Raw genomic sequence first — 16,089 nt, 5'->3', positions numbered from 1 at the left:
TGTTACTATTCCATAATCTTGATGTTCCCAAGTAATTATAAACATTACAAAAACCATTAGAAACTTGTTAACACTAACAAAAGTGAGAAAAGCTTATTGCAAAAGGTCAGATTTCAGCTGAGATGAAGTAAACCATGGAAGACAGATGATTGAGATAAGAAGACTCAATATCATTTCAGGTATGGATGATAAACAGTGAAAATGCTTGGAGTCAGAAGATGGAGAGTCTTGAGTGAGAAAGAGCAAGGAAGACAGTGTTACTATATTCAAGGTTTTGTGAAGGGAAGTAGTATGTAGAAAACTGGAAAGGTTAGAAAAGACCAGATAGGATGAAGTTCAAAAATCAAAGAGAGATAGAAGGGAAGTCTTGCTGCCAGAAAGGCACCTCAGAAGCCTCTGTCTCTACCAGTTTTGTCTCCACCTCCTGAGCTCCCTTTGTCCCCAAGCTTATCTGACTGACCAAAGCCTCCTCCCTCTCCTATCCCTTCTGTTACCCCACAAAGCCTTTGGGGAAAAACTTCAAGCAGGGCAGGGATCTTCACTTATAATAGAAAGATGGAAAGATGAGAAACAATTTTTATAATGGATAAAACCAAATTCCTCCTTGTACCAGATTATGTCAACATGAGTGAGCTAATCAAAATAATTAGAAGGTACCTACAGCTGAATGCTAATCAAACTTGCTCCCTAAAAGTGAATGGACATAGTGTTTCGAGCATTTCAATATCTGTTTCCAACTTGTGAAAGGGAGCCATATGCAATGGTTTCTTGTATATAGTGTATATACCTCTCAGGAAATATTTGTAAAGAAATTTTCAGTGTAAGACCTAGTACAAAACTTTTTTACTAGAATATTTTAAGCCTTTACCTAAGAAAAAAGGGATGTTACCAACTTACCAACTGAGATTGATCAGTTCATCTAATCACAGTTCACCAAAATAATAGTATTATTCTAGATGTAATTGGGAGCCACTGCAGTTTTCGAGGTTAGAAATGAAAGGACCTGAAAACAGATTGAATATGGGGGCAGAGGCAGAGAAGTTGAAAATAAGTAGACTGTGAATCTGTGACTTTAAAAAAATATTTTGGAAATTTCATTTCAATATATTTGTTTTCTTCTGCAATCCAATCATTTTATTTTAATCATGTAAAAGCATTCTGAGAAAAGGTACATTAATTCACCAGCTTTCCAAAGGTTCGTGACATGCAAAAATATTTAAGAGACCTTGGTTGAAGGTAGAATTTCTGTTAAAGATTGAATTAGACTGGAAATGAGAAGACTGAAGAGCCTGAAGATCAGAGTGTAGGAAAGGCTAGTTGAAGAGCTATGAGCTAAGTAGTGAACTTATTTGGAAGAATGAAAAGTGACTTAGTGATCCATACGTAGAAGGATCTAGTATTTGGACAAGACAAAAGTGAAGTAAAGATAGTTACTGATTGTTAGAAGAGAATAGGACTGAGAATGGCAGTGAGAAGCAAAAAGAATGATATTTCCTCTTTTTGACCTTGAGAGGTAGGAGTATGAGAGAATGAATCGATCAACTAATAAGCATTTATTAAGCACTTGACATTTATCAGGCACTATAGAGAATGAAATCCAGCCTTAGAGAAGAAATATGTTGGATAGGTAGGGAGGGAAGTACCTTACCAGTGACAAGGAGTGGCAGCAATCATTTTGTCACCTTCAATTCTGTTCTCTTTCCCTGTTCATTTAACCATAAATTTCATGTAGATGAAACCATATATGGCAAGGGTACATTGTAAGAAGTCTACCCCAACCTGATCGGAAAGCAAGTCCTAAAAAGTGTTGGAATTTCTAGGACCTAGAAGGATCACAGTGAGAGAAATGGCTTGTTTCAGTTAGTCAAGTTATCAAGTGAAATATTTATAAAGGGCTTAACATAATGTCTGGCACATAGTAGACACTGTAAATACTTATTACTTTCCCTCTCACTTTCCCGTATTAACAAGAATTTGTTAAGTACTTACTATGTCCCAGGCACAATGCTAAGTTCTGAGAAAACAAGTAGTCCCTCCCTTCAAGGAGCTTATATTCTAATGGGAAGACAACATATTAAGGGAACTGAGAAAGGTGAGAGAGTAAAGAGACCCTGGGTCCAGGACATAGTAAAGATAGCCCTATCAAGATGAGTTAGTAGTGTAGCCTATTTCTAGGAGATGAGTACTGAGATAAAGCCCTCAGATGACCTTTGATGAAGAGAAGTAAGTGGTAGCAATAAATTTCATAGAATTTCAATAGAAGAGACTAAGGAGAGAGTAAGTAATGAGGTACCAGGAAAGTCTCATCTGGGCAAAGAGTAAAGGTACATTTTCCTCTAATGCTAGTTAGAGGGAGAAAAAAGAAAACAACTTGGGTAATGTGGAAAAGAAATGAAGGAGTTAAATGAACTCTTCTGGGATGCCTTCTATCTTCTCTGTGAACAGGGATTCAAATTATCTGCTGTAAATGTGTTATTAGGGGTTGCTCTTTTTGTGCAGAGAAGAAAATATTTGGAACAGCTGTTTTTGGAGAATGAGATAGTGTCAGTAAAAAACAAATTAGAAGAATTGTCAATAAGAAAAGAGATACTCATCCATTTCTACAGGTATTTAACTATCAACCATGAAGGTTTTATCTTCAACTTTCCAATTATCAACATAAACCAATGGCAGCTTTATGTGTACATTCATTTATTTTATTTTATTGTATGTAGCTACCTCTCAGCCTCCACATTGCATTTATACATTCCTTCCTGTATATGTGTATTACTCCAATGACAACAATGTTCTCTTTTTCCCACGGCACTCCCTATTTGGTAGTGTTTGTTTTTTTTTTTTTTCCAACATGTATTTCTCATTTTCTCCATTAGAATGCAGGCTTCTTGAGAACAGGGCTGTGAACTTTCATCTTTGCATTCCCAGGATCTTTTACAGTGTCTCACATGAAGCAACCACTTAATAAATATTTATTGCTTTTAAAACTTTTTCATAAGAATGTCGGCAAAGTGAAAATTTATAATGCAATTGAATTTGATAGACCTTTATGTTGCAATAAAGTAATTATAATATAAAGTAATTGTACATGCTAATATTGTATATAAAATTGCATCATAATACATATGAATATTTATATATACTTTATACATTACAGTTAAGAGTCAAATATTTTTATTACTTAATTAATAAACATTTGTTTAAAGCCATCTTTGATCTCCCAATAAAGTCCAACAGGAAGAGATAGAAAGAGAAAGAAAGAGAAATCACATTTAAAATAACTGTAGACAATTCTTGGGAGTCCATGTGCCAAGACAAACCCAGGATTTATATAACAACTGCAAAATACTTTTCCCACAAAAAAATTCAGATCTAAACTTTTGGAAAACAATTGATCATGGATAGGTTAAGCAATATAATAAATTATTATTTTATATTTTATATATTTTATATATAATTTATTTGTATTATTATTTATAGAATTATAAATAATTATGACTCTTCCTAAAATAATTTATTTATTCTGTGCTATGCCAATCAAACTACCCAAAAATTATTTATAGAGCTAGAAGAAATAATAAAAAAATTAATCAGGAAGAATAAAAGGCCAAGATTATCAAGGGAATTAGTTTTTTTAATGTGAAGGTAAGTGGCTTTGCTGTGCCAGATCTCAAGAAATTGAATAGGAGGTAAATGCAACAGATTAGGCACTCAACATGTAATGGTAAATGACCATCATAACCTAATGTTTGACAAATCTGTTGACTCAAGTTTTTGGAAGAAGAACTCACTATTTGACAAAAAACTCTGTTGGGAAAACTGAAAAATAACATGGCAAAAATTAGGCACAGACCAGCACCATGTACCATATGCCAAAACAAAAGCAAAATGTATACATGACTTAGAAATAAAGAGTAAAACCATAAACAAATCAGATGGGTATACAGTAGTTTACCTATCAGAACTATGGATGAGGAAAGAATATATGTCCGTACAAAACATAGAAAACATATATATAATATATAGAGATACATAACTTTGACTACATTAAATTAAAAAAAAAGTTTTTACACAAACAAACCAAATACAAACCAAAATTATAAGGTAAACAATGAACTGGGGAAAATTTTTATAACATGCCTCTGACAAAGTATCATTTCTCAAATACATAGAGAATTGAATTAAATTTATAAGAATACAAAGCAATCCCAGTTGACAAGTAGTCAAAAGATATCATCAGACAATTCTCAGATGAAGAAATTAAATTGTGTTTAGTCATTTGCAAAAATTCTCCAAATTGCTATTAGAGAAAAGCAAATTAAAAAAAAAAAACAACAACAACAAAAAACTCTGAGGTACTACCTTATACCTCAGCCTGATATACTTATATCAGACTGGCTAATATGGCAAAAAAAGAAAATGATAAATATTTAATGAGATGTAGAAAAATCAGAACACAATACACTGTTGGTGGAGCTGTGAATTGATATAATGGGCCATCAAACTGTGGGGATCATTTGACCCAGCAATGTCACTACTAGATCTTTACCCTAAAAAGATCAAAGACAAGGGAAAAGGACCAAATATTTATCATAGCTCTTTTTTTATGGTAGCAAAGAACTGGAAAAGGAGGGGATGTCCATCAGTTGAAGAATGGCTGACAAGTTGTGATATATGATTTTAATGGAATGCTATTATGCTATAAGAAATGATGAACAAGATGATTTCTCTCTCTCTCTCTTTCTCTCTCTCTCTCTCTCTCTCTCTCTCTCTCTCTCTCTCTCTCTCACACACACACACACACACACACACACACACACACACACACACACAACGTTGAGAGACTTATATGAACTGATACAAAACAAAGTGAGCAAAACCAGAATGCTGTGTACAGTAACAGCAATAAATGATCTACTGCAAAGGAGTTCATTATCATCAGCAAGACAAGCATCCAGGACAACTCTAGGGGATTCATGATCAAAAAGACTCTCTGCTGCTAGTGAAAGAATTGATAAAATATGAATACAGATTGAAATGTGCCATTCTTCACTTTATTTCCTCCATGAATTTTTCTCTAGAGCAAATGATGTCTTCTTTCACGTGATGAACATGGAAATATACATCGTATGATAGCACATGCACAATTTGTATCACATTACCTACCTTCTTGGGGAAAGGGGAGGGTTTGGAGGGAGAGAGAGAACATGGATGGCAAAATGTCAGAAAATAATTATTGAAAATTCTACCAAATAATAATTTGAAAAAAAAAACCAAGAAAAAATAAAAACAAGAAAAAAATCTACCTTGGTCCAGGCACCATCCTAGATACTTGGATACAGACAAAAATAAAATATCACTGTCCTCAAGGAGACTTCATTCTGTTTGGGGGGAGATAATGTCTGAAACAATATGTTTCTGTCATTAGACACCACATATATTCTAAATACATACATGTGTATTTACATATGAAATACATGTACGTTAGATGGCACAGTTATATCATTAGAAAGAACTGTGGAGCCAGAAATGCATTAGAAAAATATATATGCTCCATCATGTAGTGTAATAGAGATGTGATTAGGGTTTTGATGTTAAAAGATCACTCTACTGTGAATATGAATAACATAGAAATATGTTTTGAACAATGATACATGTATAACCCAGCGGAACTGCTTGTCAGCTTTGGGAGGGGGGAGGAAAGAGTGGGGGAATCATGTAACCATGGAAAAATATTCTAAATAAAATGTTTTTAAAAAGTTATATCATTTGGGGCAAGCTATTTAAACTCTCCAGGCTTTGGTGTCATTGTCTATGGATGAAAGAGTTGAACTCAATTAAAAATCTTTCTGGGTCTAAAATTCTGTAGTTTAAATCCAGTCTTTTCCATGAAATTTGATAGAAAATTCTAGCCAATAGTAACATTTTCTAACCCTCTACATTTAATGATTACTCTATGTGAATGCCACGTATTTTGTCAAGTGGTTTTTATTCACTCCATCCCACAACTTATTGTCTTTCCCACCCCCAACCCAATATGTTTTGTTTTTTGCTATTTTCTCCTATCTAATTGATTCATTTAGTGAGGTCTTCAAAGACTAAACTCATGGAAGAGTCAGGTCAAATACACCTCCCATATCATTCAGTAAATATTTTAAAGTCCCTGCCATGTATATTTTGCATGTAGAAGAATTTGAGGTACCTGTAGGAGCTCAGTAAATTCTGCTGGAATTTACATTTATATAAATATATAGATATATGTGTGTGCAAATATAAAGATATATGTGTAAATATATATGTAAATATGTAAATATATATAAAGTAAATTAAAATGTAAATATATATCTGAGTATATTACACACACACAAATTACATGTATATATTGTATAGCCTTAGTTTATAGTTTTATATCATGTCATATGGTTTATACAGTGAGTGCTTCATATGCTATAAGCATTCAAGTGCTGTTATGCTCTTATTCTCTGAGCCTCTTCACTGAGGCAGTAACTATGCCAAAAAGCAAACAAAAAACAGGCCAATGGAATTTGCCCCTCATTTGCTTTTCATCATCTCTTTCCCAGAGATTTAAAGCAACAGCTCTGTTCTTAAGTGTTATATCCTTTCCCTGCCAATGCAGGGTACTCTCATGTTTGTTCCATGCTATTGCCAAGTACTCAAGGGAGAAAGGAAGAGGTAGAATGAGGTGGAGTGCCAATAATCAGGAAGCCTGATCCATTATGAAGAATTTAAACATTAAAGGGCAGCTTCTTCCTGAGAGTTACTTTGCTATAACTGGAGTTCTCAGCTTACAAAAGGTAGAAATCTATTACATGTGCCCAGCCTACACTAAGGGAGCATGAGAATATGAAAAGAATTCAAGACCAACACCCGACCTAGATTTGTTCAAAAATGTATCAGAAGGATAGAATTCAATAAGAATTGCTCTCCTAAATAAGTATAGCTAGGAAAAGTGCCAAAGTGCAAAATATTTCAGCTGAATGGGCTCTTGCTGTGAGTTCTTTGAACATGGTATTAATATTTTTTCAATTCTTTATTGAGATTGAATATTTGGGTTTGTTTGTTTTTTTGCCTTTTGCTCTGATGCTGGTTTTTTTTTTTTTTAAATAAACAGTAGTAAACATTTCTGATTAGGTATGCATTACTATCAGGCTCCTTACACTTTGAAAAGTGTTTTTCCTGTGGCTATTGTCATTCTTGTCACAGTAAAATGATTATATTGCTTCTAGTTTATTTTTATTAAGGAGAAAAGAAAATAGTAAAAAACAACCTTATTCTCACACCTTCTCCTAGCATGTGCAGCAACACACACACACACACACACACACACACACACACGCACACAGATACATCCACAGAAAACTGGAGTAAGCAAAAATGTTTGAAAAATATGAAGCTGCTGACTTTTTCTTTCTTTGTATGTATATATACTTTTTCAGCCCTTTTTGCAAATGGTGATGTTTTTGTCCCTTATTGTAGGTTTTAGCTACTCATATTTAATATGCCCCCTATCCTACTAGAAAACACTGCCCTTCTTGTTACTGATGACTTTCAATGGTGTTCATTCACAGAAGTATAGCATAACTTTATTCAGATTTAAATTTTAACCACAGTAAAAAAAAAAGACTAAAACCAAATGTATTTATGGATTTAAGGTAGACCAGGTATCCATGGTTCCTTCCCAGAAAAAGCAACCATCCTCAGTCCCTTGGTTTAGCTAAAACCCAGCAACCCAAATATGTACAATTCTGATGCTCAGATTTTTGGCTTCTTGCTCCCGCTTCTGCCAAGAAGGAAAGATACTACTAGATAGGCTGGATTTTGAAAGTTTGGTGACAATCTGAAGTTGCTGATATTCTTCTGGGCCACATCTTCCTAATCTTAACATTATTGGAGTCATTCCTTTTATTTTCATACTTTGTCATCGCTCCTAGTTCCTGATTCGATTCATGCCGAAAGCAAGCTGGGCCTATACTAATAAATATTGATATTGTTTTCTTGATTCAAGAACAATGTCAAAATAGTTATGCTTAAAATTTCTTTCGAGACTGTATATTAATTTATACGTATTTATTAATGAAAGTTGGAGAGAGATAGGGAAAGATCACCGTATCTCCCTAACTAACCATTCCAGAGAGGAAAGAAGGTGATTCCCAGCCAAAGAAAAGCCCAAGCCACTGGGACCTCAGTGAAAATGGCAGCAGACCAAAATCACTCCTGCTAAATAAGGCCAAGAGTGCTGGCCAAGGAGAAAGAGTTCCACTCCCAGAAGAAAAAGGGAGATCCTTGTGCTTCTTGCTGGCTTACTTCTCAAAGCTTCTAATTAGACAGACTATACTTCAGTCCTAGTCCCCAGTCCTAAATTTCAGACACATCACCCCATGGGGATTTCCACTACTCAGGACCTGAATTGCCACACAGCAATTCAATCCCATGACTCAATGGCATCCTGCCTAATGAGGTGAGTCTGCTGGAATAAGGGATACCCTTTATATTTAATTCATACAAAATGGAATCCATAATGCTAATTAAACAATTCCCAATTTGGAATGCAGTCAAGAATATATTCCACTGGTGAGAATAAACCAAGTTCTAGAACCTTGCAAATGAAAGATTGAACTAAAAGAATCACAGGTGTCAGAAGCAAGGCTCCAGGTTCTGCCCTATTAACACCCAGACAGTTGCCACCTCTGAAATTTGCCCACAAACCTGCTGTATGATTTTTCAAGTTTTTGAAAACCCTAAAAAAAAAAACCAGACAATTCATGAAACAGTCATATTTTGAGTTAAAGAGCCCCTGGGATTCTTTGTGTTCCCTGTCCAGCAAAGGGTAACAGTGATAATCTGACTCATTGTCAACAATCTTTTCAAATGTACTTACTTATCCATCCATCTTGTCTTTACCACTTCTAAGCTGTGTGAGAAACACGATAAACCAGCAGGATTCACCAGGTAATTACTTTCAGATATTGGTGAGCCAATCTAAATCTGTCAAGAGGATGGAAACATCTCTCCTCTCAATTGTAAGCACAGGAATGTGAAAAATGGGACCCCATACATATACTTTTAGCTACATTTCCATTGTGAATGGTTGTCTAAAATAGTATGAAATGAAAACCTATGTAAGACATTACTTTAATAATAGAAAGAACATTGAACTGTTATTTTTGAGTGAAAATATATTTTGATTGAAAGGCACATCATTATTTTAAAATTATTTTTAGTAATAAAATAGTTCCTGAAGAAACAATGATTTAGATTTTGAGACAGCATGAAGATTTACGACTTCAAAATTTAAATCCTTAGAAATGAATTAATTTTTTGTGAGTTATTATTTCCTAAAACATCTTGGATACACTAGAAGACTAATGAAACAAAGTTCAATAGGCTTTTAAGGTGGGAAATCCTTTTTTTTCCCCAATGATATTTCCATACTTTAAAAAATCCATTATGTTTTAGTCCCAATCCCCAATTAAGTGTTTAAAATACTATTCACAAAATATAGAAATATAGAAAACATATAATGAAAGTAATAGCAATATTATTAGCTATTAAAGTTAAATTTTCCATTTTATGAACTTCTTCACATACCTTATCTACTTTGATCCTTGAGATAATCCTGTGAGCTGTAAGTACTGGAAATATTATTATCCCCATTTTACAGATAAAACTGAGGACCATAAAAGTTAAAAAGTTAAATAACTAACTCATAGCCAGAGAGTTTATTAGCTTTGCAGGCAGCATTTCAACACAGGCTTTCCTGATATTAAATTAAAAAAAATTTTATTTGGTATCTTGCTCTTTTGAAAAAGGAGAAGGAGTAAAAGGAATTCTAACTTCTGGTTCTACCTTTATTATATGTATCCCTTAGTTTTCATATCTATTAAAGGAAGATTTTCTCTGAGATTCTGTGAATCCTGTTTTCTGACTCATTGTTTAAAATGGAGATGGAAAGAATTAAAGATCATCCAAAATATGGGTTCATTTCCTATTTTGCCTGCATCTCTGGAGCAAATCATGAAACCTATATTATCAGACTGAGAATATGTGTATAATATACTTCTTTAGTAAAGTAATGCTTCACTTTTATTCCCATAGAAATTGAAAAAGAGAGCTGTGGAGATCCTGGAACACCATTGTATGGAATTCGAGAAGGGGATGGATTTTCAAATAGAGATATTTTAAGATTTGAATGTCAGTTTGGATTTGAGCTTATTGGAGAAAAATCAATTATTTGTCAAGAAAATAACCAGTGGTCTGCAAACATACCAATTTGTATCTGTGAGTCCAGTATATTTCATTTGCGTACAATATGCTTGCCTAGAATTGTCTGTGTTAAAATCTATTTGCAAAAAGTTTGTTAGAATTTGTGGAGGGGAGCAATAAACTAGAATTCTTATGATTCTATCTTTCTATTGCAAAATACATTTCACTGATATTTAAAATGAATTTTTATCTTCCCATTGCTAATTATTAAAATGATAGTATAACATGATTAAATTATTAAAATAAATGTCACCCATCATTTTAAAAGTATATTTTGTAAATGTCTAGGTTTTTCATGTAATATATACATTTATATGCTAATTTAGAGAAGGTGATTTATTTCATCAGTTTAGTAGATGCTGACTTGCAATCAAGAGTATTTAAATTATTTAAAGAGCTTTTCCTATGTATAATGCATTAACTTACTTTTTGCTCTTAAATGCTTACTTACAAAATGGTATATACTTCATTTAGCTGCCACTTATTTATGTTGTGCATAATGAACTGTGTCAAGGCCTAATATACAATGTTTTTGAGTGAAAAGTATATTTCTCTAAATGCATACATTAAAACATAATGGTGTAACTACACTAAAAATTTAATCCCCATTATCTATTGATCTAGTCCCATGTTCAATAAAACTCTATCTTAATTACCAACCAAGTAAAAATGAGAGACTATGGCTGTGATATTAAGCTTGTAGACAAGGATTATTATGCATGCATTCTGTGAGCAGGTGAATTCAGGAAATGATAACACATGAGCTAGAAAAGATAAAGCCAGTCTAATAGTGTGGATATTTACATGTCACAAGCCTTTTTTTAACCTATATCCACTTCCTAAAATAATAGACTACTTTCTGATCTGCATTTCCAGGATACTTTATTTGTATGAGAAAACTGTGTTGTAACATTTTCTAGGCTAAAGATATTGTTGGATTAAAAAAAGGATTTTTTTTTAATTGCTGAGATCCTTTTCTATATGCCCAGAGGGATAACCCTTTTAGGTTCAGTTGAAATCAATCTAATCAACCAAAGAGAGGGGTCCCTAAGACCTTTACAATTTCTAAAGTGTCAGAAAATCTTAGTGGTTTCTATTTTCTTATCCTAATCAAGTTACCATAGTTACAGGAGCTATTGAAGAGTGATAAAATAATAGGAAATTTGAGAAATCTATTGATAGTAGCTTTTTACTCAAATTATACACTAGCAACATTTTCTTCCACACTCTTACCATTTTTTTCTTAAGCCTAAAGAAGTCTGTTCACCCCCTTATTTAGATAAATTTAGCCTTCAGTTTAAGTTTTGATTAAGACAAGGTTGCCTCATAGAAAATTAGGTGTAATGGGGGTGAGGGGCACAATGAGGTTTGACTCCTCCCATGCCAAGACTCTGCAAACAACTTATAGACAGTTCTCTTACAGAACAGGTTCATAATTTGGGGTGAGACTTTCTAAGAAACTAAAAACTAAGCTTGACCCCCAATATATCCACTCATCTGCTATTATAGGTGTTGCCACCAGTATTCACTATAACAATGCTGTTTTATCTGGGTACATTTCTTTTTTCAATACATCTAACTACAGTTTTGAGAAAATCAAGCTTCATAAGTCCATTTCTTTGTTTTGCTTTTCAACAAGGCTAAGTAATTTTCTAAACCTTTCCAAGTAAATAGAGATAGAGATAGATAAAGATAGATAGATGGAGATATGGATACTCCAGTTACTTTCTATTGTATAGCTTTTGGATCAACATGATCAGAAAAGTTAGATGTTTTTAATATATATTTTGGGTACAACCTTTTGAAATAATGATAGCTTTGAGTATTGGATGTTCACTGAAATTCAATTCCTCGACTGAGAAAAAAATCACTTACAGTAATCTTGAGGATAGATGAAAAAATGTCAGAAGAAACTTTTAAAAATGCATATTGCTCTAAAATATCGTTTTTGTTTTTGGACAGTTCCTTGCCTTTCTAACTTTACTGCACCAATGGGAACAGTGCTTTCTCCTGATTATCCTGAAGGATATGGAAATAATTTAAATTGTATCTGGACAATCATCTCAGACCCTGGGAGCCGGATACATCTTTCATTTAATGACTTTGACTTGGAATCTCAGTTTGACTTCCTTGCTGTTAAGGATGGTGATTCTCCAGACTCTCCAATCCTTGGAACATTCACTGGTGCAGAGGTTCCTTCTCATCTCACTAGCAACAGTCATATTTTGAGACTGGAATTTCAAGCAGACCACTCAATGTCAGGAAGAGGCTTTAACATAACATATAATAGTAAGTCTTTTTTGTTTTTAAATGGAATCAAAGAACATCAAAGCGAGAAAAGATCCTAAAAATAATCAAGCCCACTAATCATTTAACACTGAGGAAACTAAGGCCCAGAGAGGTAACATTAAGTTGCCTAAAATGACCAGGAAGGCATAGATCAGATTAAAAATCTGTTTTCTTTTATTTAGTCTAGTGCTATTTCTATCAGTTATTCTTTTGTTCAAGGTAAGCACCACAAAGCACCTGTGGCAAAGACAAATTAATTTGGAGGTGAGCAGGAGCCTTTATAGGGGAAGAGGTCTCAGATGTCTCTATGTTGAGGGTAAACATATCATAGAACACTTTAAAGACTAGATAAAGGAGGAGGCAGGGGGAGAGAAAAGTAGAAATAGGGGACCAGCTTACCTGGAGGTTTAAATGAAAGGGCTAATAGTCTTTCTAACTAGTTGATAATCTTATCAATTTTCATCTGTTTGTAAACACCTTCAAATTTAAATTCCTTGGAACAAAGTAATATTTGCCTTAAACTAATTTAGCCCCCCTTCAACTATTGACAATTCTTGATCTCTTCTCATCACAAATTAGACTTTACATAAAGAATTCTGAAAGACATGTATATTCCCTGGGTTTAAATATGGTCTCAGAAACTTCCTAATTGTAAGACCTTGGGCAAGTCATTTAATTCCATTTGCCCAGCCTTTATGACTCTTCTACTTTGGACCAGATACTTAGTATAGATTCTAAGACAGAAGTTAAGGGTTTAAAAAAAAAAGGAAGAAAGCATAAGACAGCCTCAGATCTGAGACTTAGCTTGAGATCTCAGGCTCTGCCCATTCACTCACAAGACAGGCCATTTTGCCATCTTCCTCCTATCTCCACCTGTCTGTCCCAGGTCCTAGCCAGTGGCTTGCCCTTTCCTATCTGTGTTTATGTCCTGTTCCCACACATTTTCTCCCAACCCCTGTTTCCTCTCAGTGGCTGACCCCATTCTCTATGTGTTCCCCCTCCTGTTCTTGCTTCTGTCCGCAGCCCCCAACCTGTAGGTGAAGTGTGCTGCCTCCCTCCCTTAGTCTAAGGTAGTGGCCCCCTTTCTTTTCTCCCTTTCTCACTTCCCTGATAAATTCAAATCATATAAAAATATTTTTATGTAGAGGTCTGCAAAAGGTTCTCTTAGTAAAGCTAGAACTCTGAACACAGACTTGTCATTATAATTGTTCTCTCATTTGACATTAAAATTAAAACAACGCCATCCTAAAAAATATGTTATAACTACCAGAGTAGTTTTAAGAACAAGTCTTTAATCGGGATAAGGAAGACAATGATCACAGCCACCACAATGAGCCAGTCACCCTGGGATGACCCACAACCACTCTGTAATGACCCACAGTAATCTAATTACTGGGAATGCTCACTTACCTAAAACTTAGTTCCTGTACATACAGCAAGGGGGAGTCATATGCAAGGAAGGACAACCCACTGCTTACATAAAGACTTAGGACAAAGGATGTGGGAATGGAGGGCCCTAAAGAGTAGAGATGGGGAACCTTTTAGAAATGGAGTGCCTGTCCCCATCCCCACCCCACACCTCAGACTGAGTCCCCTGACCCACCCCCACTTCACCTCCCAATCCCCTCTTACCCTAGATAGGAGAGGGAGGAAGCAATCCCACTGGGTTACTGGACAGGGAGGGTAGGTGATGAGAGGCCTGTGTGGAGAGGGGGAGGAGAGTGGCTCCAGCACTCCACTCTTCTCCAGGGAGGTGCCACACTGAGCTCTTTTCCCTTCAAAACTAGCTCCTCTCCAATCCCACCTCAGGAATCCCTTTCAACACAGACTCAACTGACTGCCATCTGCGCCACCCTGTCCCCCAGCATCTTACCCTGACAGGGGAGGGAAGAAGTGCTCCCATTGGGCTGCTGAGCAGAGGGACCAGTGAAGTAAGGAATGTCCTCTGGCACCCTCTCTGGGCTGGGGAAAGGGTCCACCCCAGGCCCTCTGGCTTTCTAGTAACAAACTCTGGAGGACAACTGCAGGCATGCCCACAGAGAGGGCTCTGCAGGCCCTTTTTGGCACACATGCCACAGGCTCATTATCACTGCCATAGAGTATATGGGAGTGGCCTAGATAATGTAAGAGAAACTAAATAGACTAAAGGAGTACTTAAGATTTGATTGTATCTGTTAATCATATCCAGGATGATTGAGATATATTTAAGAGTTAAGTACCCTCTTACAAATTCAGTACCTCAGGGCAAAGGCACAAATTCCAGAAGACAGAAATCTATTCATACTTAATTCATCCTGTTTAGATAGCAAAAAGGAAATCTCTCTCCTTTTATTTTTACTCTTTTGGGTTTTCTTAGCAAAGATACCAGGATGGTTTGCCTTTGTCCTTTACCTACACATTTTTGAGAATGAGGAAACCTAGGCAAAGAGGGTAAAGTGACATGCTCATGGTCTTATAGTAGGAAAGGGTCTAAGGCTGGATTTGAATTTGGGATGATGAGTCTTCCTGACTAGAAGCCAGGCATTCTGTCCACTGTGCCACCTCACTGACCCAAACAGTCTCTACCAATGCACACCAGCAACAGCCCTGCCTATTATACTCTTGAAGTATTGGTCAGAATCATTGGAAAGATTAAATAAGAACCAGAATTTATGAATACTTAAATTCACATGACAAAGCTGTGTCAATTGATTCCATATATTTGTGCATACTACTGACTGGAAAATGATATTTATTTTAATGTAAAATTATAGTATCTATCTATTATTATTTGAATTTAAAGTTAACTTACAGAGATGAGAGAAATTATTTTGAAAATTATAAAAAATATATTTTAGAAGTATCCTTTGGCAATTGATGCAACTGACATCCCTAGTGAATTCAGATCTTCCTGGCTCTTAAGATTTATCCACTATGCAATTCTACCCCTTTTTCAAGAAAAATGTCTATTTTAAATTTTACTGTTTTTTTAGCTGATTTAGATGGCAAAATACCTTCTTGAATAGACCATCAATCTAGTAAATAGGAGTATTCCTTTTTTACATAATTCAATTTATTGTCCTTTTGTACATGTGATATTGCTTTAGGGAGAGGTCATATTCTATCTGTGTTTCAGATACAAATTGATATTTCTATCTCAAGCAAATAATGAGGCAATAGAAAATATAATGTGAAATGGAAAGAGTTCATGAGTGGTTCAATAAACATGCATATCAGTGCTTCTTCATGCAGTGGTTCTACCAGAAGTCTAAAATGTGGAACATTAAGGAACTTTTCATTGTTTTCCCCACCCCACTTCAAATTAATTAGCTTTGTTAGTTATCAATCAGCTAGATTATTGAATAATACATCTCCTTATGACAACAGGACTCAAGTCTCTTCATATTGGTCCCTTAGAATAATAGATGTCTTTTTTCTCCCAATGCCAAGTTTAGACAATAATAATATGCGTTTGTAGTCTTTTCAAAGTGGCACTAGTGATAAATACTGTAAGTAATAAGTTGTTCAAGTGTAATTGCATTG

The 16,089-nt window shown here is 34.9% G+C and overlaps 1 protein-coding gene across 1 annotated transcript in view; it reads left to right on the top strand.

Annotated features, from left to right (window-relative positions):
- CSMD3 (CUB and Sushi multiple domains 3) overlaps window positions 1-16,089 on the top strand; it is a 1,590,968-nt gene that overhangs the window by 1,006,389 nt on the left and 568,490 nt on the right. Inside the window, exons 13-14 of the mRNA XM_044684131.1 lie at window positions 10,111-10,293; window positions 12,241-12,567. Coding sequence (XP_044540066.1) covers window positions 10,111-10,293; window positions 12,241-12,567 — 510 coding nt within the window. The remainder of the gene's footprint in view (window positions 1-10,110; window positions 10,294-12,240; window positions 12,568-16,089) is intronic.

Source organism: Gracilinanus agilis, chromosome 1 (assembly GCF_016433145.1).
Source record: "Gracilinanus agilis isolate LMUSP501 chromosome 1, AgileGrace, whole genome shotgun sequence".
In the NCBI taxonomy this organism is placed as follows: domain Eukaryota; kingdom Metazoa; phylum Chordata; class Mammalia; order Didelphimorphia; family Didelphidae; genus Gracilinanus; species Gracilinanus agilis.
Note: the sequence above shows the minus strand (reverse complement) of the source record. Positions and strands in the feature narration are given on the sequence as shown.